Below are 25,266 nucleotides of genomic sequence, written 5' to 3'. Positions count from 1 at the left end.
GAGAGTGGTAATGGTAGACCGGCCGGCTTAGCCCTGATCCGGCTGCAGAGCCACGACACATGTACCGACACATGAGCCGCCTCCCTGATGGCACCCAGGAAAACATACCACGCTGACACATTATGATAAATACTGCCATACCCCTGCCAGCAGTGTTTTTTGTTCTTCATTAAGATTAATACAAGATAGTTATGATGTATTAAGATCAAACTGCCAGTGGTTTATTTAGAAGGAAATGCTCAGTGCTACATTAAGTTTTTACATTAAAATGTGATCTTTTTCATGACCCCAAATTCTAAATGTTCACTGTTAATTCCTCCAAATGTAAATGTTAACCAGATGAAACAACGTACCGCAGAGTTGAATCAACATCTAATTGATATAATGAGATTATTATAGTAGTGTGATAGCAGGACTCTTCTGGTCCACTTTGTTTTGTTGAAAATGGTTGAGTTGTGTATTTTTGTGTTTTTAATTGAGTTGGTTTTATTTGAACCCCACTTAGGGGTGTGACTGTGACTGTCTGATTGAAGTGTTCTTTCCCTCAATGACTCAGGTCCATGGCTCGGTGGGGGAGCCGTGGTGGTTGTGGGTGGAGGATCCCATCAATGATCACATCTACCACTCTGAGTACTTCCTCCTGCAGAAGAAACAGGTTCCTTTTTCTTTTTCTTTGTGATCTTGGACCTCGGTTGACATGAGGACAGTGTTCCTGAGAGGATCCATCATGACTGATGTGTGTTCTTGTGTGTGTGTGTGTGTGTGTGTGTGTCCCTCCAGGTGGTAACAGAGGAGCCCCAGCACATAGTGTTCACCATCCCCATCTTTGAGCCGCTGCCCTCCCAGTACTACATCAAGGCAGTGTCTGACCGCTGGCTCGGGGCCGAGGCCGTCTGCATCATTAACTTCCAGAACCTCATCTTACCCGAGAGACACCCCCCACACACTGGTACGCACATTTATGATGTGACAACAGGGATCTGACTTAACTTGAATTGAGTTTAAAATGCAGTGCTGATCCTTAGTCTGTTAGTCTGTTACCGTTGGTGGACTGGTCGACACTGTTGATTGTTTCCAGCTGTCAGATTCCAGTTGCTGCAGTCCCTCATTAAGAGCCAGACTGAGTACTGCCTACTCACAACTCAGACCCTTTACTTCACAATTAGTGTTGCACGGGATACCGATACTAGAAAGGTAGCATAATACGCTGCCGTTAAAAACGGTACGATACCCCATTTTATTAGTACCGGTGCATGAAGAATGAGGCGTGAGTATGTGACAACAGGATGTATAGAGAGAGCTGGATCCAGCGTTGGAGGCAGGGCCCGGTCATTCCTCTGAGAGTGTCTCAGTGGAGCATGAAGCTTAAATCGCTCGACTTACGAGTGGAAAAGTACCCGGATCTTCTGCTGATCTTCTGGCGATCTTCCGCATCCATTGGGCCCATGAAGCAGGCACAGTAGCTCGGTCACATGATTCAGTCACGGGGTCATAGCCGTCACGCTGTCGTCACGGCTTGCTAACTCCGCCTCCCAGCCCTCGCTGCAGCCTCGGTCTTGGTCTCATTCACATGAACGGAGGAAGGGAAATAACTCTGGATTCAGCTGGTAGTGCATTTTACAACTTTTAGGACCTAATGATTTAAATAAGGACTATTAGAGTGTTCATACTGGGGAGTTGATTGACCTCAAAGTAAATGATCCTCTGAGTTACAGATTTCTCTTTACCAATGTAAGTCTATGGGTAAAGTCTTTTTGGGCCCGATGGCATCACGTGACGGACAGGGAAGTTGTAGTACCGCCGTTTGGCCTCTACGAAAGTTGGGATCAACGACCGGTGCTCTTCCTGGGGGCTTGATTTGCAGCGCTCTGCTTTAGAGGACCCCATCAGGATTGGGATCCACGGGAGCAGGCAGATAACTTGACTGCTGGTGGAGCAGGCGGTCAAAAAGTAAACTGTAGTGATAACCAGAAGGATGGAGTCAACAAGCAGGTCATGAATCTCTCACTCTGAGCTGGTGTCTCTATCAGCAGAACTCCCTTCAAAAAAATCAAACAAATAACAGCTTCGTCTGATTACCGATCAAATATACCGATAACATTAGATTCACCTTCTTCTCTGGATCTGTCCATCTCCTGTAATTCAGCAAACACTTGTTAAAGTATTATTTTACCGTGTCTTATGCAGTCCAGTGAGAATGAACACAACACAGCTCTGCCTACAGTGACTGTGGTGTCTTCCTCATTTTAACAGATTTTCTTTCATCAACTTCTCACAGAACTTCATCTGAATTTATTATCATTTTGTGGGTTTCTGCCCCTGGCCGTCTCCCGTACTGCAGTACTACTCTCTACCTGAAGTGTCACTGATGTGTCGACGGGGGCGCTATTGTACAAAAAATGATTATTAAACATTAAACACTATTTAAAGGGACTGTTTGTAACTTTTTAAGCGTATAAATGTAGTGGGTCGCAACACATGCGCGCTCGCGTGTGGCCGGAGCCTCGTCTCCGCTGCCTGCTTACCTTCAGAGCGCGCGTTCTCGCTCCACCTCTACTAGACGTGAACGCGCGCTCACTCCACACTGCAGAACAGTTAGTTTAGCTCTGAGAATATCTAGTGAATGTACAGGGGACGTTGTGCAGAAATAACTGCTGCAGCTCCTCCAGACCAACAGAGGTTTTCTGTGTCTTGTGAAGTGACGGGGCTCCTCCACGTGTTACTTTGTAGTCTCGTTACCGACCGGGTGCCGGTGTCTCCCTGCAGCTGCCGGCTGCGGTCGGGAGGCGATAACGTAACTCGTTGAGTAGCCCCTCTGCCTGAGCCTGCACTGAGGCAGGAAAAGCCAACACTAGGATCAGCATTGTTTCATGGAGAGACCTTCGTCTGGTCAGCTAACATTACTGCCAAGCAGCTGAAATATAGAGTGATATTGTGGTTTTAGCTGACGTGTGTCTCCTCACTGTTTTGAGCGATGCTCGTCCATGTCTATTTAGAGCGAGCAAGCGCGAGCCCGACGCTGACTTTCGTTGACTTAACGGCCACAGGTGTCGTTGTTAACAAGCATTTCTGAAAGTTACAAATAGTCCCTTTAATAAGTGATATCTGGCTAATGTAAAGTTAACAATCAAAAGAACAACATAAACTCGAGTATAGGGGACATCAGATTACTGCATACAATGTAATTTTTTTAATTAATACATTTTAACATATTTCATTAAAAAATAATTCCATTCCGTAGATCTATTATTCCGTTAATTTTCCTGATGTTTTAGGTTTTTGCTGTGGAATCATTTCAGTATCGATATTGAGATATTTAGGCAGGGTATCGTATCAAAGTCATAATTTTGGTATTGTGACGACACTAATCACAATGTAAAAATGATCCATTACAAGTAAAAGCCCTGCATTTAAAATCCTATGGATTAAATTATTATCAAAAGTAAAAGAAAGTAGTGAAATGTGAAAAACCTCATGTACATCTGAAAGGGTCTTTATGTAAATTATTCATCTGAAAAGTAACAACCAGCTGTTTTCTTGACACTATGGTCTTAATAATGTAAACTACACATTATAAAGTTTATAAGATAACGGTGGTATTTTGACCAGTTTGGTTGAATGTTGTGAGTTCTTGTCCTGCTGTTAGTTAGTAGTTGGTTTTTCTTTATAACTGCTGACTGTACATTTAGATGGTATGGACCTAGTATAGAGGATATATTTGTTTGGAACAGGTGACCTACCTACCTACATACCCTACACATTGCACCTTTAAAAGGGGACCTAATATTCCCTTTCTTTTAGTGTGTTGTATAGTTTTTTGTACATGTTAAAGGTCTGCAAAGTTACAAAGTCCAGGCCAAAGGGAGTTCCTCTCCCCCACAGAAACACTGCTCCTGAAACACCTTGATTGACGTCCTGCCTTTTCTTCCGTAACGTGGTGATGTCACCAAGTAACACTTTGCTCAAACAAAGCTAGTTCGAGTGGAGCTGGAGCGTAGTCCAAAGAATTTAGTTCGGTTAACCAATCACAACAGTGGCCCAGCTGACCAATCAGAGCAGACTGGGCTTTTTAGAGGAGTGGGGCAGTAGTTTCCTTGTTTCCTGGTGATGATTCTACAGGATATGCACTAGAGTTTGACGTGCCCAAGCATCCAAAGAGTCACAACTTTTACTTCTTTCCATCTGTTTATTTTTTATCATAGATAATTACATTATCCAGCTTAGTCTGCCTATGGTGGAAAACATCTGGTTGCTATAGTAACGCGTGCTCTCGCTGAGCTGCCAATACAAACGGATGTGTAACAGATTTCTTTGTCACATGAGACGTTTGTTACTATCGCATAACTCAGACATAAATTGTTGGACTAAACTAGAACAGACATCAATGATGGATATGTAGTGAAAGAAACCGAAGCTCACACTAAGATCTGATACTGGTATAAGCCAAAAGTGACTTGGCCAAAAAACACCAATCATAACTTACAGTCTGCTTAAAACACCACAAGATGGCTTAGCTCTGTGGAAGCTGCACGGAGACATCAAAAGCCCATGTAGACTGGAGAACAAAAGCATGTAATCCTCCAATCCTCCACTCATTCACTCCTCCAGCCACCTCATTATTTCTGACCACATTTCCTCAGTCAGCACAGACACTATTACAGCAGCTATCAAGGAGGAAGGCCACAGCACAGAGCAGATCAGATCACAGGCTGAATGAAGGGAAGGGCTCGCCAGTCTTTCATTAAGAAAACGCTCTCTTACATAAAGCTCTCAGTTTGTCATCTTCTGTTATACATCAAGAACATGAGATCACATCAGGACATATAATGCCTTCAAAGAACTCGGGCATCAGATATAATATATATATATATATATATATATATATATGGTTGATTATTGTTAACATTTAGAAGACTGTACAGTAAACAGAACAGTACTGTTTTTCTATTCCATTTCTGTGGATGTTGTTAGAGAAAACACTAATCAGTGTTTTCATCTGAGCGATGGTTCAAATGTAATATGGAAGTCTACTGTAGGTCCTCGTGATGAACCCATAGAGAACTAGACGGGCACTGGGCCACGCAATGTTAACAAAAGTGAAAAATAAAGGATGTATTTGCTCCAAAATGTAATGGCTTCTTCCTTGGCCAATGCTACATCCTTCTACCGAGCTTCATGGAAGTCGGACAAGTAGTTTCTCCATCATCCTGCTGACTACCAGCTGTTATTGTTGCTGCGTAGCGTACTCTCTGGTTGTTTCAGTTAGTTTAAGTCTAGTTCTCCGGCTTCTCTTCTGTTCTGTCATATGTTTTATATGATGAAGTTGATCACTTGTATTTCACTGTTCCTTGTTCACGGTTTGTTTTCAGGCTTCCACTGCACCATAAAAGAAACAAAAGGACTATGAAACAAACCGAAGTGAAAACATGACCTCCGTGGTGGAGGTCATTCATGTCATATTTGAGTTTCTGTAATTCCCAGTTTGTGCCTTTTAGATCCATGTCAACATTTACAACTGGGAAAACTCTCTGACGGTTCACATATACCTGACCTGCTGCTTTTTAATACTGAAGTGCCTGAAAACCAAACAACCTCATGTCAGTCTATTCTGTCTTTTTGTGATATGAGAGGCGTTTAAAGTCCATTGGAAAGCTCAGAATTTCTAGTTTCCAACGATACCAAGCATGCTGTTGTAGAATTCTTATATCTACGAAGTTTATTTCTGTACGACTTTATTGTTCAAATACTTCATAATAAGATATACTGTAGTTTGGACTACATACATGTGGTTTACAGATTCTGAAAGCTGGAGGCCTCAGCTTTTCAAAACAATAGGGCATGCATACAGTAATCATGGCTGCCCCGGGTCACATGTCGATGTGTCCTTGAGCAAGACACTTAACCCCAAATTGCACTCGAAGGCATAGCCATCGGTGTGTGAATGAGTATTTAGATTAGTATTTAGATCAGCCTCTGCCATCAGTGTATGAATGCTGACATGTAGTGTAAAGCGCCTTGAGTGGTCGGAAGACTAGAAAAGCGTTATATAAATGGAACTCCATTTACCATCCAGACTGATTTTCTCCCGTTCCTCTCTCCATCTCAGAGCTGCTGGACCTGCAGCCGTTACCGGTGACAGCTCTGGGTAACCGGGAGTACGAGAGCCTGTACAAGTTCACCCACTTCAACCCCATCCAGACGCAGATCTTCCACACGCTGTATCACACCGACACTAACGTCCTGCTGGGGGCGCCAACGGGCTCTGGAAAAACCATCGCAGCAGAGATGGCCATGTTCAGGGTCTTCAACATGTACCCGACCTCTAAGGTTTGACCAACTGGCTCCGTCTGGCTCACTGCTCATATCAAGGCTTGAGGCTCTGTGTCTGGAAGGCACTGATTTGTTGCAACAGTAGGATAGTTAGTTGGTTAGTTCGTTGGTTGGTTGGTTAGACAGACATTTAACAACAAAGTGCTCCACAGCAGTATTCCATTTGACGTTTCACAAAGTCACATAAAATCTACTGTGGAACTGCAGTTTGGAAAGATGAATAATTCATTTCATAGGGCTAGATCAGCACTGCTACTCATACCATTCCATGTTAACAAAATCTGAATAAATTGTGAATACAAAGAAGAATAAGGGGAAGATTGTTCTTAAATGGCCTCCTGCATGAGGCCCATTACCGTTATCTGTTTGTAAGCTCGGTTATTGTTCCCTGTTTTTTGCACTAGCTTTTTCTACAGACACGTGCTCATGGGTGTGCATTGCTCGTGAAGCTTAACAAGGACCTGCTCATCAAAGAAATGTCTCCATAGTCCTACGAGTGGTCAAACACAACGGTAGCTTTAACATGGACCATCGTGCCAGGGATCCATCGCTTGGTTTTTCAGTGTCCTCTGATAACTTACCTAGAGGTTGTGTCTGTCATGGGTTTCCAAAGGCCTGGTGCACCAGCTTCAGGGTAACTCAACCCATTTTATGATTTTTGAAGCCTCATTATAACCATTTTAAAAACACAGGTTATATGTTAAATTGTTAAATTGTATGTTTAGAAACACAGTCAGTTATTTCATTCACTGCTGCTGCAGAGCAGCCACCGTCTGAAGAGATGCTCAGAGGTGCTCCAACATGGGATGCTGGTAATATAGTTCCCATGTAGTTCCATCCGGGGGAACCTGGCAGTGTTTCTGTCCAGTGACTGACTGTTTGTATCTGTTGCTGTGTGTTCAGGTGGTGTATATCGCCCCCCTGAAAGCCCTGGTCAGAGAGAGGATTGAGGACTGGAAGGTCAGGATGGAGGAGCAACTGGGGAAGAAGTAAGTGAAAACAGAGACACTACACTAGAGGATTTAGTCCAATCTGGCCAACGATGATGAGCAGGTGTTTCCTCATTCCTATCTGTGTGCAGAGTGGTGGAGCTGACGGGGGACGTGACTCCAGACATGAGAGCTATAGCTCAGGCTGACCTCATCGTCACCACACCAGAGAAGTGGGATGGAGTCAGCAGGAGCTGGCAGAACAGGAGCTACGTTCAGAAAGTAGCCATTCTCATCATCGATGAGATCCACCTGCTGGGTAAGAGTCCACAACAGACCTACAGAGTCCACAACAGACCTGCAGAGTCCACAACAGACCTGCAGAGTCCACATCAGACCTGCAGGCCTCTCTATCAGCTGGTTACGTCTTCTAGATCTCTTCTTTTTCTTTTTACTTGAACTCTTTAATCTACAAAAGAGTTCAAGTAAGAAGAAAAAGAAGACATTTAGAAGACGTAACCTGCTGGGTAAGAGACCACAACAGACCTGCAGGACTCTCTATGGACCGCTTACGTCTTCTAAATCTTTTCTTTTTCTTTTCACTTCAACTCTTCTGTAGATTAAAGCTGGTGGACAATTTGTGCCAATATTCTTCAATTTTGTTTCTGAAAAATTTGATTTGGACAATTTTGTTAACAAATATAACTTTTCAGTCTGACCAAGCCAGCAGAGGTGCATCTCAATATACGTACAGTATTTACAAGATGCTGTAAGAGAAAGAGAGATTGACCTCAGTAGCTAATAAAAACTCATCTTTGTGCCTGTTTTGAAAGGTGCTATATACTGTAAATGAAGTCGTTATTATTATTATTATTATTATTATTGTTGTTGCTGTTGTTGCTGTTGTTGTTGCTGTTGTTGTTGCTGTTGCTGTTGTTGTTGTTGTTGTTGTTGCTGTTGCTGTTGTTGCTGTTGTTGTTGTTGTTGTTGTTGTTGTAGAGCCTGCAGATAACAGTGCAGTGTCAGTTGGAATAAACTGATATATACTGTAATTTTAAATGGGACCTGTCAAAGTGTGAGTAACAGGGCTGTAACTAGCATACCGGGCATCCCTGGATAGGCTGACGTTTAATATTGTGTATTGTACATTGGCTGAGAGGCGGGTACTTCCTGGACGGGTCACCAGACCGACAACCATTCAACCATCATGCTCACATTCACACCTACGGGACATTTAGAGTCAACCATTAACCAGATGAACCTATCCTGCATGTCTTTGGACTGTGGGAGGGACCCAGAGGACACACGAGGGGAACCCAGAAGTCTCTCGTTGTGAAGCGACGGTGCTTACCACTGCACCACAAAACATACATGTTTATACAAAACATATACAAAATCTTCTGCATGTTACTGTCTATCAAAGGCTAATGTAACTAACCTAACTGTGTCTTCCATAAACACTGTGATAGGACTGTACCGTTGTGTCTGTTTCCAGGTGAGGATAGAGGTCCGGTGTTGGAGGTCATTGTGTCCAGGACCAACTTCATCTCCTCTCACACTTCTAAGAGTGTCCGAGTAGTGGGCCTGTCCACAGCTCTGGCCAATGCTCGAGACCTCGCTGACTGGCTGGGGATCGGACAGGTCAGATCTCCATCATCTAGTCTTATTCCAGTCGATAAATATCATCACAACATGCCAATACTCCGTCAGTGTATTGGTGTTCCCCTCTGACTCCTTGTCCTTTGGTTAGATGGAAGATCATGTTCATAGTGAGCTTGGCTTTGTGTACCAAGAACACTGCAGCAGTGAAGCCAGCCAGAAACCACATGCTTTGTCTCGCTCTGTATTTCTATGGTTCATTTGTCGCTGCCTCTTCTTATCTGATGAATGTACATAATAATAGCACTTAAGATAAACAGATACTTTTGGCCTGGAGTAAATGTTGTAGTTTATCTCTATAATGGTCTGTGTCTGGATGCCATGCTGAGGTTGTAATCATGAGGAAAGACTGCAGTGATGCGGATGGATGAGAGAGTAGCATCTAAATGATCCAAAGAAGACGTACTGATATGTTTTTATACTGGATATACTGACGTACTGATATGTTTTTATACTGGATATACTGTACTGATAGTTTACACACCTCCATGGAGTCTCATGTCAGCTGCAGTCTGAGTTTTCCAACATGAAAAAATGCATCGCAGCAGATTATTGATCCCTTCTTGTTACTGCCCATTCAGCATATGCTAGTAATTTCTCTCTGGTTTTGAGGGAACTTTGCTTCGGCCAGTCTTTAACATTTGACAGATGAGGATGAGGTTGAGCGAACAAAATGCATTTTATATTTTACTGTCCTTTTTATCATCAACTTTTTCCTAAAAGTCTGTCTGACATGACGGATGAATGTTGACAACAGGACATGTTTACATACCAGGTGTCAGTTTTTGTTAAATGATCACCGTCAATGTATAATACGAGAGCATTGTATCTGTATTAGGGCTGTCAATCAAAAAAACATATTTAATCACGATTAATCGTAAATTAATCACATATTTTTTGTCTGTTCAAAATTAACCTTAAAGGGAGATTTGTCAAGTATTTAATCCTCTTATCAACATGGGAGTGGACAAATATGCTGCTTTATGCAAATGTATGTATATATTTATTATTGTAAATCAATTAACAACACAAAACAATGACAGATATTGTCCAGAAACCCTCACAGGTACTACATTTAGCATAAAACAATATGCTCCAATCATAACATGGCAAACTGCAGCCCAACAGGCAACAACAGCTGTCAGTGTGTCAGTGTGCTGACTTGACTATGACTTGCCCCAAACTGCATGTGATTATCATGAAGTGGGCATGTCTGTAAAGGGGAGACTCGTGGGTACCCATAGAACCCATTTACATTCACTGATCTGGAGGTCAGAGGTCAAGGGACCCCTTTGGAAATGGACATGACAGTTTTTCCTCGACTAAATTTAGTGTAAGTTTGGAGCGTTATTTATCCGACAAGCTAGTATGACCTCCAGTATCTTCACTCTAGCTTTAAGACTGAGTCCGCTACAACCTCCGAAAGATTGATTGCGTTAATGCGGTAAAGATATTAGCTGCGTTAAAACAAATTTGCGTTAACGTTATTATCACATTAACTTTGACAGCCCTAATGTTTAGTTTGTTAAGTTTATATCTGATACTATATAATGTGTTTAGTAATTACTCCTAAGATTATGATGAAGATTATGAAGTTTCTTTTCTGCCGCTGGTCAATATGTCATCTGGTAATGTGATGATGTCACAGACACATTCAGAGAGAAAGGTTTAGCCAGGCATTAAAGATGTCTGTAGACATGCAGCCATCCTCAATACAATACAAACCAAATAATGCACCAAAGTTCAGTATTCACACAATGCTCCATATCGCCTTATCACAAAATAACACAGCCGGCACATCACAGGTGGACCAGCAGAGTCCAGCAGAGTCCAGCAGTGGCCTCCTCAGTGACTCTGACACACAGTTTACATCACAGCCAGGTGGGGCTTCATGTTACCAGCTGCTCACATTAAATCTGCCCCCCCCCCTTCTCTGTGTAACAGGTGGGTTTGTTTAACTTCCGTCCGTCTGTCCGCCCTGTGCCACTGGAAGTTCACATCCATGGTTTCCCAGGACAACATTACTGCCCCCGCATGGCCACCATGAACAAGCCTACCTTCCAAGGTACAGCTCCACCTTCACATGTTCACATGTTCACATGTTCACATGTTCACATGTTCACATCTTCACATGTTCACATGTACACATGTTCACATGTACACATGTACACATGTTCACATCTTCACATGTCCACATCTTCACATCTTCACATGTCCACATCTTCACATGTTGACATCTTCAAATATTCACATGTCCACATCTTCACATGTTGACATCTTCAAATATTCAAATGTTCACATGTCCACATCTTCACATGTCCGCATCTTCACATCTTCACATGTCCACATCGTCACATGTCCACATCTTCACATCTTCACATGTCCACATCTTCACATGTTGACATCTTCAAATATTCACATGTCCACATCTTCACATGTCCACATCTTCACATGTCCACATCTTCACATGTTCACATCTTCACATGTCCACATCTTTACATCTTCACATCTTCACATGTCCACATGTTCACATGTCCACATCCTCCCATGTCCACATCTTCACATCTTCACATGTCTACAGCCTCACATCTTCACATGTCCACATCTTCACATCTTCACATGTCCACAGCCTCACATCTTCACATGTCCACATGTTCACATGTCCACTTGTTCACATGCTGCATGCACATTCATACATGAGTTAATTTGATCTGTTGTAGGTAAAGTTACTGCTGCAACTTTACAGCACTGTTCAAAGTGATCTGAACTTTCTTAGAGCTATTTAAACTTTTAGGTTATGCAACATTATCATAATAATAATAATAATAATAATAATACAAAATGCCATTCCTGTGTGTATTTCAGATAAATTCAGTGGAGCAAAGTTATCCATTGTTAAACTTCATATTCCACATGTTGAGGTTTTCTGAGTTTGAATCTGTACTACATGGTGATCCTTCTTCAGCTTCTGTTGACTAAACCAAGGAACTACTGGGCTCGGGGCTGAGGACCACAGACAGGGCAACATTATGTTAGAGACAGGCTAACACATTGTTGGTTTAAAATAACACCAGCCTTATCCTCTAAATATCTCTCTGTGTGTGTGTGTGTGTGTGTGTGTGTGTGTGTGTGTGTGTGTGTGTGTGTGTGTGTGTGTGTGGTGCGTGCGTGCGTGCGTGCGAGTGCGTGCGCAGCATCCACCAGAGATGGTAGTTTGAAACACGTGCATCATAGCACCCAAAATAATCCTAAAAGGGTTACTGGAGCACTGCCAAACATACAGTGCACATATGTAGAAATGTACATGCGTGACCGTTGCATATACATCTTTACAGCGATACGCAGCCACTCCCCTGCCAAGCCGGTGCTGATTTTTGTCTCATCACGTCGGCAAACTCGACTGACTGCCCTGGACCTCATTGCCTTCCTGGCCACAGAGGACAACCCCAAACAGTGGCTGCACCAGGACGAGAGAGAGGTAAGCTAATAGCCTGAGCAGCAGCAGCAGACTCATTCTTCTGTCAGTGTCTACTCACTATGCCTTCAGGCACAGTGTTGAGAGCGGGTGTAGTTTGGTAGAAAGAAAATAGTCCCATCTCTACGGCCGATACCTCCAACACTCGGCAACTCACACCAGAACAATCCAGATTGATAAATAATACTACAAGTGAGAGGAAAAATGTGTATTTTTGATTTTGGAATGAACTGTCCCTTTAACACCTCTGAGTTTAATGTGTAAGGAGAAAGCTCTGTGATAAACAACATGAGGTTCAGGAAGTTTGATGATGAGTGCAGAGAGCCGACACACTTATAATGTGTATTTCCATGGATGCCCCCCCCCCCCCCCCCCCCCCCCCCTCCCCTTCCCCCCACCCTCCGATCTTGCTGAATTGTGCTGATGCTCCATTCCTCTGAGTAAGTGCTGGTTTAAGTGTAATTACAGATGGAATTCAACCCAACTTGTGCCGGAAAAGCCTGTGTCATCCTCCATTATATTGTCTGTGCATACCTTAGGATCAGTTTAAGATAGGAGCAGTGACTCCTGTGGGTTTACATTTGAAAAGTATGCTAATATTATTACAACACTCTGATATGCAGTCCTCATAGAGGTACGGTAAGATAACTGTAATCATCTCAACATGCACGTCTAACAGTACTGCAGAGAGAGGGAGGTAACTATCTACTGGTTTTACTATCACGTGTTGTGTAATCATTAAAACTCATCTCTGTCAGACACATAGGCCCAATTCCAAACCACCCCCTACACCCTCTCTCTACCCATTTCCACTCCGTCTGTGCGTTCGCGTGGAAGGTCCGCCATATTTAGTGCCTTTCCAAACCAATTAGCGGGGAGTGGAAGTAGGTTATAAAACCCTCTAACAGCGAGCCTGCACCGATGCTGACTTAACCAGCTGCCCTTACTGACAACGTGCAACGCCGTTTAGTGTTCGTCATGGAACACGTTCCAATGTAAGTTCCGTGCCACCACCGTACAAACATTTACTGTAAACTGTTTAAATTTAGGGTCAAATAAACCCTTGTCTAGACTAGAAAACGGTAGACATGTTCATTAGATTGTAAATTGTTGTATATTGTATGTATGTATGTATACAGCATATATATATATGCAATTATTTATATGCAATAATTTGGTGCAATAATTCAGCTATGCATTAATCTGGTTTACTCCGGCATTAACACTGCATTTATTTATACAGTACATTTAAACTAATATTCTTATTTTACACTATTCTTGAATTTTTATAAATGCATGCATTTATATTATTTGCATAGACCCTTTTTTCAGCAGTATTATCATTTCTATATTTTTATATATTTATATTTATATTCTAGAACGGGAGCAAAACATAACTCAATTTCCCCCCTGGGGAGAGGGAAGTTCATCCCGAAGTGGCTGCTGTATTGATACCCTCCACCTTAAAGAAGGGCGCTTCATTCAGCTGTGAGTGTGACTACAAACAGAGTGCACTCCACCACGCAGTGGGAGGGTGTAGGGGCCGGATTGGAATTGGGCCACAGTCACCAGTGATTGACTACAAAGTTGCCATGTTGCACCTCCATGTTTCTACAGTAGCCCAGAACCGACAAACCAAACTCTGTTAACTTTTCCTGCTTGGGCCGGAGTCGATTACGTTACTCACTCCCGTTGCTGCTGCTCTCTCTATCTCTTGCTTCACCACTCACTTCCCACATAAACACACACACTCTTCTCTAAATGACCTACGCTACTCTTACAACAACTCTAGAGAGGAACATTCACGTTTTCCCGTCGGCCGCCGTAGCTCTCCAACCTGTTGGCTAACCGGAGAGGCTTCAGTTGGTTGCAATCTGCAGCCTCACCACTAGATACCACCAGATCCTACACACTGCTCCTTTAACTATGGTTCCATCTGTCTAAATTCACTTTAAGTTAGTTTAAAGTTGAGTCTCCAGAGCATGCGCTACATGGAGATTGGGATTGTATAATCAGTATTTTTGAGATTCTGGAATACTGTAATTTACATAAACAAAGAAATTGGTATAGCATCACCGAGCTCTCCATTGGCTCATACTGTACATATTGTGTATTGCTCTGTGGCACAAAGGCCCACTGTTTTCTAGCTCCATGCAGGTTGAGGTTTGAGGGCTGATCTTTTAGAGGAAAGTATGTCCAATCTGTGCTAGAATTTGGCAGACATAACAAAAGGCTTGTAGAAAAATCCCTTCCTGGCAATCATTTCACTCATCACCTTCTCTGTTTCCTCTGAGTATACATGGAGTAGCATTATTTACTCAACTATGATATGTCCAAGTTTAAAGATGATTCATGTGGAACTGTTACAGAGTTGAACCCTGCAGATAAACTGTCTCAATGCAGATATGTACTGTCTTCTAACATGGGCCCAGTCTCTATACTGTAGGTGTGTGCACGGCGTCCCCGGCCTCTGTGTGTGTTCCGCTGACAGATGCTGTTGCCTGCTGCTTCTCTGCGCTGGCCCGTGTAGCAGCTCAGCTCCCTGCTGTTTGACCGACAGGCTTCTGGCGATAGCGGCTTAACTCTCACCGGGGGTCACCCACTGCCTCAAATCCCCTCTCCCACCTGACAGCTCTTTCTGCCTCTGCTGCCCCCCCCCCCCCCCCCCCCCCCCCGCTCTATTCTCCCAGGGCTGGATATTCACTCTCCCTTACACTCTCTCACTTAGCACCTCACATCACATTTTTCATTGATGAGTTGGAGTATTTGAACGATGCATTGTAGTTTGTATAATTGATTCTAGAGAATCAATAAGGTGGAAGGGGCGGGGGGGATACTTTTTGTTTAATATGGATATTCTTCTTCAGGTGCTCCGAGCTGCTGCATTGCTTGATTTTACTGGTACATACTGTAGGCTATCTCACTGAAAATTGTCTTTATGATTGTATTTTTTTTTTTTTCATTTTAAATCTTCAAATTATCTAATTTTCAAAATACAAAGAAAAGAAATAATGAGGACAGAAGCCGACTGTTGTGTCCATCTCTGTCTCTTCCTGCAGCTCTGTCTCAGTTTACTCTGGCAGAGCACACGTTACTCTCTTTTCCCTTCAACCCAGAGACTGTTTGTGTTGGCTGGAACACATGAGATCAGTATAATGCCAGACTAGATGCCCCAATCCTACTGGAAGCAGACTCTGTGACTCTTTATATTACACATCTATCTACAGGTGTCAGATCACAACGACGTGGAACATTTAGAGAACAGAGAACAACAACTGCTGTTTTACAGTAAACCCCCATAAAACCATTTATGCCATGCTAAACTAACCAGCTGCTGGCTGTAACGTCATGTTTACAGGACCAACATGAGAGTGGTATCAATGTTCCTGTCCAACTCTCAGCAAGTAACAAACATGTTTCTCAAATGGAGAGCTCCGGCTGTACGGCCATACTTGGTGTAGTAATAGGGGCCGGTCTACGGCCATACTGGGTGTAGCAATAGGGGCCCGTCTACGGCCATACTTGGTGTAGTAATAGGGGCCGGTCTTGACATACTTGGTGTAGTAATAGGGGCCGGTCTTGACATACTTGGTGTAGTAATAGGGGCCGGTCTTGACATACTTGGTGTAGTAATAGGGGCCTGTTTACGGCCATACTTGGTGTAGTAATAGGAGCCGGTCTTGACATACTTGGTGTAGTAATAGGAGCCGGTCTTGACATACTTGGTGTAGTAATAGGGGCTGGTCTACAGTCATACTTGGTGTAGTTTACAGTGTCATGGTCTGGCAGGTCAGCACTCAACTGTGACATTCATGACACCTGTCGGTCAGTTAGTAATGGGATTGTGTCCGTCTGTCTATCATTGCCTCTGCTCTGGTTCGTCTCTAGATAGAGGCTATCATCGCCACAGTAAGGGATTCCAACCTGAAGCTAACGCTGGCTTTTGGGATCGGCATGCATCACGCAGGCCTGCATGAGAGAGACAGGAAGACTGTGGAGGAGCTGTTTGTCAACTGTAAGATCCAGGTAGGACCTCCCACTGCACATCACACCTGATCTGACTACGTGACTTACCTCTAAACAGCGTTGTAACCTTGATAGACGTGTCGCGCTGTTCCATTCATGACGTTCTATTGCAGAAATGGTCAGTACTGTGCTGGTTGTCAGTTTAAAACGCTGTCCTTGGTCTAAAAAAACATGTGAAAGTTGTTGTGTGTACTTCAAATATTCCCATTTCCCTTGAAAAGGGGACGATGAGGCTGTATGCAGACAGCAACTTACACACTGATTGAATGATGACCGATCTGTAATGGATGCGATAGATACACTGCGTGTACATCTTACCAATATTCCCATCTGTTCCTCAACACTTAAATGACTCATATTATACTATTTTATGAAATCATTTTAAATGTATTTAACTTGTGTTTCATGGTTCCAGTAAGTGTTCACGTCTGTCCTCAGGTTCTGATTGCCACCAGTACTCTCGCTTGGGGGGTGAACTTCCCTGCTCACCTGGTGGTCGTTAAGGGAACTGAATACTATGATGGCAAATCCAGGCGCTACGTGGACTACCCCATCACAGGTACACAGTCAGGTGTTTTCTCATGGCTCATACAGTACAGTGTGTTTGAATCTACTGTGATCAATAGCTTAGAGCAGGTGCCAGTCTAATTTATGTCTATTTCACCCCGGGGGCTCCGATGAGAAGCAGTGATGACAGAGTATGCTGTTAAACTGTTTTCTAAAGTTGAGCTCATGATGTGGTTTTTCTCTCGTGCACGCGTACCATGACTCAACTCCGAATGAGGCTGCTACACACAGCTAAGGACCCAGAGAAGACCCAACAGCACTACAGGCTGCCCTAACTATGCCTGGCTGGGGAATTTAGTACATCTACTATAACAGAATACATGTGTTCATTATAAGTGTGTAATGTGAGCAATGTAATGAATGATCCCTTAATGAAGACTGAAGGGATCTGATTGATCTCATTTATCTAAACTGTGGAAACAGACTGAGGGAAACAGTCTCATTTTAAAAACATTAAGCTCTGGAGAATTCTGAATGTGCTGTGCTGTGTGTGCAGATGTTCTACAGATGATGGGGCGAGCAGGTCGGCCTCAGTTTGATGACCAGGGCAAGGCGGTTATCCTCGTTCATGACATCAAGAAGGATTTCTACAAGAAGTTCCTCTATGAGCCGTTCCCCGTTGAGTCCAGGTAACAGTCACATGTCTGCTGTCTTCTCTCATCAGGGGGGGGCTGTACATAGAACAAGATCTAATCTGTTCCTGTATGACAGTGGGGAAAAACTGCCGACTAGCTTGTTGCAAAGGAGGTTAAATAACGCTCCAAACTTATGCTAAACCTTCGAGGGGAAAAACTGTCATGTCCATTTTCAAAGGGGTCCTTTGACCTCTGACCTCCAGATATGTGAATGAAATGGGTTCTATGGTTACCCACGAGTCTCCCCTTTACAGACATGCCCACTTTATGATAATCACATGCAGTTTGGGGCAAGTCATAGTCAAGTCAGCACACTGACACACTGACAGCTGTTGTTGCCTGTTGGGCTGCAGTTTGACATGTTATGATTTGAGCATATTGTTTTATGCTAAATGCAGTACCTGTGAGGGTTTCTGGACAATATCTGTCATTGTTTTGTGTTGTTCAATGATTTTCAATAATAAATAATCTAATAATTATTTCCAATAATAATTTGCATTTTATTTTACATGGTTGGAAAGCCTGTTTATTTAACTTCACAATGATGTCCAACTTGTAAGGATCATGCATTTGTGGGATGAGCAGCACAGCTGATTATGTGGGTAGCGCCCAAGAAAAATTTGCCAAAATGCTCTCCCAATGGTAAACAGTTTATTCTCCTGTTGGTGTTGACTCTTGTTTTGAGTTGTTTGGTGGATTGGATGATTGAACTCTCTATCAGTAACAAGGAACAAACAAGACATATTGATTGATTGAATCCACCGTCAGGAGCCTCAGTAGCGGTGGAAGATCCATACGCGGCCACAACAGCCTGGCACCTCCTCCTCATGCTGGTCACCAACCTGGTCACACGTTGCTGTGGGATGGCGTTCCATTCCTCAACCAGGATTGGTTGCAGGTCAGCCAGCATGGTTGTGTTGGTCACTCTAACACGTACAGCACGCCCAAGCTGATCCCACAAGTGTTGAATTGGGTTGAGGTCTGGACTCTTGGCAGGCCGTTCCATTCTCTCTACTCCCACATTGTGGGGGTAGTCTGTGATAACCCTGGCACTGTGGGGGTGAGCGTTGTCATCTTGGAGGATGAAGTTAGGTGCCAGATTGTGGAGATATGGGATCGCCACTGGCTGCAGAATCTCATCCCGATATCTCACTGCATTGAGATGGCCTTCAATGATGACAAGCCTTGTTTTGCCAGTGAGGGAGATGCCGCCCCACACCATGACACAGCCCCCACCAAAAGCTGTTACTCCATCGGTGCAACAATCAGCATAGCGTTCTCCGTGTTGTCTCCATACTTTGACCCTGCCATCCAACTTTGGCAGACAGAACCTGGACTCATCACTGAACATGACATTCCCCCACATGTTCAGGTTCCATTGTCTGTGTTGTCGACACCAGCGCAAACGGGCCTGACGGTGAAGGGCAGTCATTGCAGGCTTCCTGGTAGCCTTATGAGAATACACTGTTTACCATTGGCAGACCATTTTGGAAAAAATTTCTTGGGCGCTACCCAAATAATCAGCTGTGCTGCTCATCCCACAAATGCATGATCCTTACAAGTTGGACATCATTGTGAAGGTAAATAAACAGGCTTTCCAACTATGTAAAATACAATGACCATTAGCATTGTTACAACAGAGAAATAATCCACCAAACACAAGTTTCCAAACTTTTTTCCAGTTTATAACCCTCATAATGTACTAGTCTATAGATGTGTTCTTCAGAACATGAACGTGTTGCCAAAAACAGGTGATAATACAAAATCTAAAAATATAATGGCATATAATGCAGTGAATGTGCAGAAAGTTTTAAACATGAGCAGACATTTTGCTGAAACACATATGACCTACTAAGGTCCAGGGGGTTATAAATGAATTCAAATGAATTGATATACAGTAGGCTATTATTGACATGAATAGGTGCCACATGCACATTTAAAGAGGTTACTTACTTCTGCAAACAAAAGAGGAGGGAAGAGTGAATCATGCCTACAAGTGTGTTGACTCAGCAGAAAAACATTAAATCATGATAAATCTACAGCAGAATACATATTTGCCTCAGCATTATATTACATATCTTGAATTGTCACCTTTCAATAATCTCTTCTAAAACTGGGCATATATCACCAAGTACAATATGAGTTTTCATATAGTTTGTGTGTGTGTGTAAAGTCGCTGCAGTGAACCCTGTACTGTCAGACTCACCTGGCACATCTTCACCACCATAGTTGTCTGATTGATAGCTGTCAGTTTCACCAGGTTTCACGTCATTCAGATGCAGAGAAACAGTGGGTTTTCCTCTAACGGCCATGAACAGTTGTGTTACCAGCATTATCTTGGCCTGTAGTCTACGCACGTTCACCAGAGTGTTAATTATCTCATCATTACTAAGGATTGCTGACACTCGATTTCGTGCTGACTCGCTCATAGTGTCACACTTTTTGCAGCAACATCCGTACGGATTAATCACATCGAAAGCACAAGATGGCGGCAGCGCCTCGATGACATCAGATTTCATTTAATATTTTCAATTAATATTCTCACTTGTCATTTCATATTTTCAGGTTTCATTCCATATTCTCATGTTTCATTTAATATTCTCAGGTTTCATTCTATATATATATATATATATATACAATAATGTCCTAAACGGCATGCCATATTTTATATATGCAGTATATATATATATATATATATATATACGTATATATATATATAGCAACGGTCTGCTATTCATAGCAACGGTCTGCTATACATAGCAACGGTCTGCTATACAGAAATAACAGACCGCAGAACGCCGTGATTGACGAATCAGAATCGAGTATTCAACAACTAATCCATTAATGGGCTAATCTACTTGGTGGTACAGACTTCTATCTGTTTGTATCCAGCTGGACTAGTTGATATCATGTTGTAAGTCTGTGTGTGTTGTATGTTGTATCCCCAGCCTCCTCAGTGTGCTGTCAGACCATCTGAATGCTGAGATTGCTGCAGGAACCATCTCATCCAAACAGGATGCCATGGACTACATCACCTGGACCTACTTCTTCAGAAGGCTGGTGATGAACCCCAGGTTAGGCAAACGTGCTCACACCACATATCATTACCATAAACTGTGTATAAAGATGGACAACATGACAGCTCCCTTAAAGTGAAGCCAAAACATCTGGATGTTCCCCTGCTGGCTGGCTGCAGTATAGCTCATAAATCCCGCCCCCTACATGTTAGCAGATGGGACATGGGCCAAACCAAAAAGTCAAAGTGGACGTCAAATACATATTTCCAAAGATGGTTTCTGTCATTTTAGGTAGATGTGATCACGCTGATGGATGTTCAAGTGTTCACTTCTCTGATCGGTTTGGTTTTAATGAGTTAGTTGATGCTATAAAAGGGAGTGAGACGTCATGATTGACAGTTGTGATTGACAGCTGTGATTGACAGCTGCCAGTGAACTAGTCGCAGCCGAAGGTTCTGAATTTTACGAGAGAGGAGGTATAACTTTAACTTTCCATAACCGTCACCAGTCTGAGTAATAGAACATGCATCAGTTTGATCATGAATGTATTAATAGAGATATTATGGTCAGTTGTTGTGTCTTTCTAACGTAGCAGCTAGATGGCTCACGCTAACAAGCTGCGACCCTACTCGGCTTGTGATTGGCTCAGGCGGGTGTGTGGGCGGAGCCTCGATACCGCGGCTCCAGCCCCCCCCCTCGATCACTACTACGTAGACTCTGGCTCCAAATGACGTCAAAATGTCAAGATGGCGGCTCCTGTATCTGGATATTTTGGCTTCACTTCTGTACAGTGGGAGGAAGAGGAGAAGCGTCGTCCATCTTTATAGTATATATATATATATATACACAGGTATATACTGTATATATATATATATATATATATATATAGTCTATGATCATGACCAACTGCAGCAGATCATGCAGTTCAACACTAAAGCAAACACACATGCACACATTCTTGGCGTACTCTCACAACCTGGTTAGAAGAGTGCCATGTTCTTCAGTCAGACATCTGCTGTGTAGACAGAGACCATTCCAGAACATTCCAGCCTGTTGGTATTTGCACGGCTGTCATCCCACATTTACCATTCAGTCCCTGACTGAGGCCTGCAGTAGGGTTGGACCAGTACAGGTCGGTGGAACCAGACACTCATCATTATGGATTCAAGCTGGGGGTCAATATTCAATGAGAAGGATTTAGTGTTCCTCCAGGATTGGTGGAAAGCCTCATACTGCATTTATGCTCATCTTTTGGCTGGTGCAGACCGTGTAAACACAACATCCTGGTTTTAAAGGTGGACCACAACCGTTGATATGATTCCACTCTGTATCGCTCCAAACTCGAATGTCTCTCGCCATCAGATGAAACTCACTAACACTAGTGAGACCAAGGACAGGAATACTACTGCAGCTACCACTATTACAAAGACTATTAGTGGATGTATTATTACTAGCTTTAGTATTATTAGTATTATTAGTAATTAGTAATAATATTATTATTATTATATAACAATAATTGGTACTGTATTATCATTTGATATTCATAATAGTACTATCACTTAAGTATCACTTAATCACTTGTCAGTGCTGACATATCTGCAGGCCCTTTAAACATGTAATTACATTCCCATCCATCCATTTTCTGCTGCTTATTTGGTGCTCAGGTCGCATTGGTAGCAAGCTAAGCATAGTAGACCAGACCTTCATCTCCCAAGCTACTTCCTCCACCTCTACCTTGGTTATTCCAAACCACTGCTAGTTCAGATGGGCTATATTTATATACCAAACACTCATGACCATAGAGACAGTGAGGGTTGAGACATTACTGTCTCTGCTGCACCAATCTGCCTGTGGCCTGCTGAAATGTAAAGACGTAAAACGTAAAGAGTTTTATGAGAAATGGGGGAATCCACAGTTTTCTGGGATACCATGGCCTCAGATTTGGAGGTGCTGATTCTCATCCCAGCTGCTTCACACTTGGCTTCAGAACCATCCCAGTGTGTGCTCAGGGTCACAGGTCGATGAAGACAACAGAACCACATCATCAGCAGAAAGCAGAGATTCAACCCTAAGGACACAAAACTGGATGCTCCTCACTCCTCAGCTGCACCTCAAGATTGTGTCCATGAAAATCACAAGTGACAGCCTCGGCAAAGCTCAACACCAACCGAGAACAAGCTGGAGGTACAAACAAAGCTTTTATTGGGGTTACACAAGGACCGGATGGCTTGTTGCAACATCCCCCTATCCCATAATCTGCAGCAACCTGCACACAGTAACCATGGCCCAAGTTGACAATGAATCCCATCATTGACAGGCTGGGTCCTGATAGCTCGTCCCATTTGGGATCCGATTCCCAGTTGAAAAACATATCTAGCAACAGTTAGCTTGTTGTAGCAGCAGTGAGCTCATAAACATCAAAACAATATTTTCTTTTGATAAATTTGATATGTTTCCTTGAATCTTGTATTCTAAATATAAATGAAACAATAAATACCAAACCAACAAAAAACAAACCAACAAACCAACCAACAAACCAACAAATCAACAAATCAACAAACCAACCAACCAACAAACCAACAAATCAACAAACCAACGCTGGTGAAAACATAACCTCCTTCCTAGGCCTTCGGCCTCGGCGGAGGTAATAAAGAAAGTAGAGATACTGTAAGTAGCCAACTAGTGTAAAATAACATGACGCCATGGGTTGGTTTTTGTCTGGCTGCCACTCTCCTACCCATAGTGACTGTGTATCAGTGGAGAGTGGCTTTGACTAGTTCTATAGATTCTTTAATAATTGGCATAACATCAAACATACAGCAAAGAAAGAAAAATACAATACGTGGGTGTAGCAACATTCCCACCACGAGATGGACTGACTGTCCTTGTCCTGTATTACACCACTTGCACTTGGAGTTGACACTAAGTTAGACCCACAGACCTTCCATTAAATCAAAACTGAATTTGGTTCCAGTATGACAAACATATTTAGCTTTTATTGCTCTTTAATCAACAGTTCTCTTAACTCCAGCTTCATGTTGCATCAGATGATAGTCGGTGTCTTAAATTAGTGCAGATCCCCGGACACCGTTATCTCCATGCAGCTGTGTTTTCTATGTGAACAGCTAATCTATCACGGGGACACGGGGACACAGGGTCCCATGGGTGTAGTTAATGTCTGCAGGCTGGCTCCCTGTGCCATCAGGAGCCTAATGGTGATGATGCTAATGGCCATGACTTAATCAGACAGCCAGTACAGATCTGTGAAATGTGTTCAGTAATAAACACTTTCTGTGTGCTGTTAACATGTGGAGCGATGGGAATGAAAGGAATACTTAACATTAAGCACACATTAGATGTGACCATTACACATCTCAACTGCTGCTCCGGTGTGATTAAACCTCCCTGCTCCTGACTGCAAAATAAATGATTCTGTAGGATGATCATGAACACATCATTTGTTTTAATGGAATATGACAAGTGGGCGATTGTTTAAAGGTTTACATTCATTATGCAGACAACTGTAAAATGACCTTCTTCTAAACCAATCTTCTAATCCGTGGAGGGAGACCTCCGTGGCCGGAGACCTCCGTGGCCGGAGACAGCCGTGGCCGGAGACAGCCGCGGCCGGAGACATCCGTGGCCGGAGACAGCCGTGGCCGGTGACAGCCGTGGCCGGAGACATAATGTTTTCAGGTTGTTCGTTCGTCCGTCCCATCCATCCATCCATCTTCAACCGCTTATCCGGGATCGGGTCGCGGGGGCAACAGCTCCAGCAGGGGACCCCAAACTTCCCTTTCCCGGGCCACATTAACCAGCTCTGACTGGGGGATCCCGAGGCGTTCCCAGGCCAGAGTAGAGATATAATCTCTCCATCTAGTCCTGGGTCTTCCCCGTGGTCTCCTCCCAGCTGGTCGTGCCTGGAACACCTCCCAAGGGAGGCGCCCAGGAGGCATCCGTGCTAGATGCCCGAACCACCTCAACTGGCTCCTTTCGACGCAAAGGAGCAAGGACTCTACTCCGAGTCCCTCACGGATGACTGAGCTTCTTACCCTATCTCTAAGGGAGACGCCAGCCACCCTCCTGAGGAAACCCATTTCGGCCGCTTGCACCCGCGACCTCGTTCTTTCGGTCATGACCCAACCCTCATGACCATAGGTGAGAGTAGGAACGAAGATTGAACGGTAGATCGAGAGCTTTGCCTTCCGGCTCAGCTCTCTTTTCGTCACAACGGTGCGGTAAAGCGAATGCAATACCGCCCCTGCTGCTCCGATTCTCCGACCAATCTCACGTTCCATCGTCCCCTCACTCGCGAACAAGACCCCGAGATACTTAAACTCCTTCACTTGGGGTAAGGACTCATTCCCTACCCGGAGTAGGCAAACCACCGGTTTCCTGCTGAGAACCATGGCCTCAGATTTAGAGGTGCTGATTCTCATCCCGACTGCGTCACACTCGGCTGCGAACCGATCCAGTGAGTGCTGGAGGTCGCAGACCGATGATGCCAACAGGACCACATCATCTGCAAAAAGCAGCGATGAGATCCTCAGCACACCGATCTGCAAACCCTCCTCCACCCGACTACGCCTCGATATCCTGTCCATGAATATCACGAACAGGATTGGTGA

General features: G+C 43.6%; 1 protein-coding gene across 1 annotated transcript in view; it reads left to right on the top strand.

Moving 5' to 3' along the window:
• ascc3 (activating signal cointegrator 1 complex subunit 3) overlaps positions 1-25,266 on the top strand; it is a 220,671-nt gene that overhangs the window by 160,659 nt on the left and 34,746 nt on the right. The window contains exons 25-36 of the mRNA XM_074654885.1: positions 557-655; positions 781-949; positions 6,107-6,327; positions 7,234-7,319; positions 7,412-7,578; positions 8,755-8,900; positions 10,863-10,983; positions 12,254-12,396; positions 16,282-16,419; positions 16,858-16,978; positions 17,483-17,615; positions 20,570-20,695. Of these exons, the coding sequence (XP_074510986.1) occupies positions 557-655; positions 781-949; positions 6,107-6,327; positions 7,234-7,319; positions 7,412-7,578; positions 8,755-8,900; positions 10,863-10,983; positions 12,254-12,396; positions 16,282-16,419; positions 16,858-16,978; positions 17,483-17,615; positions 20,570-20,695 (1,670 nt within the window). The remainder of the gene's footprint in view (positions 1-556; positions 656-780; positions 950-6,106; positions 6,328-7,233; positions 7,320-7,411; positions 7,579-8,754; positions 8,901-10,862; positions 10,984-12,253; positions 12,397-16,281; positions 16,420-16,857; positions 16,979-17,482; positions 17,616-20,569; positions 20,696-25,266) is intronic.

This window comes from Sebastes fasciatus, chromosome 12 (assembly GCF_043250625.1).
Source record: "Sebastes fasciatus isolate fSebFas1 chromosome 12, fSebFas1.pri, whole genome shotgun sequence".
NCBI lineage: Eukaryota > Metazoa > Chordata > Actinopteri > Perciformes > Sebastidae > Sebastes > Sebastes fasciatus.
The sequence above is the reverse complement of the archived record's forward strand: the minus strand, read 5'-3'. Positions and strand labels throughout refer to the sequence as shown.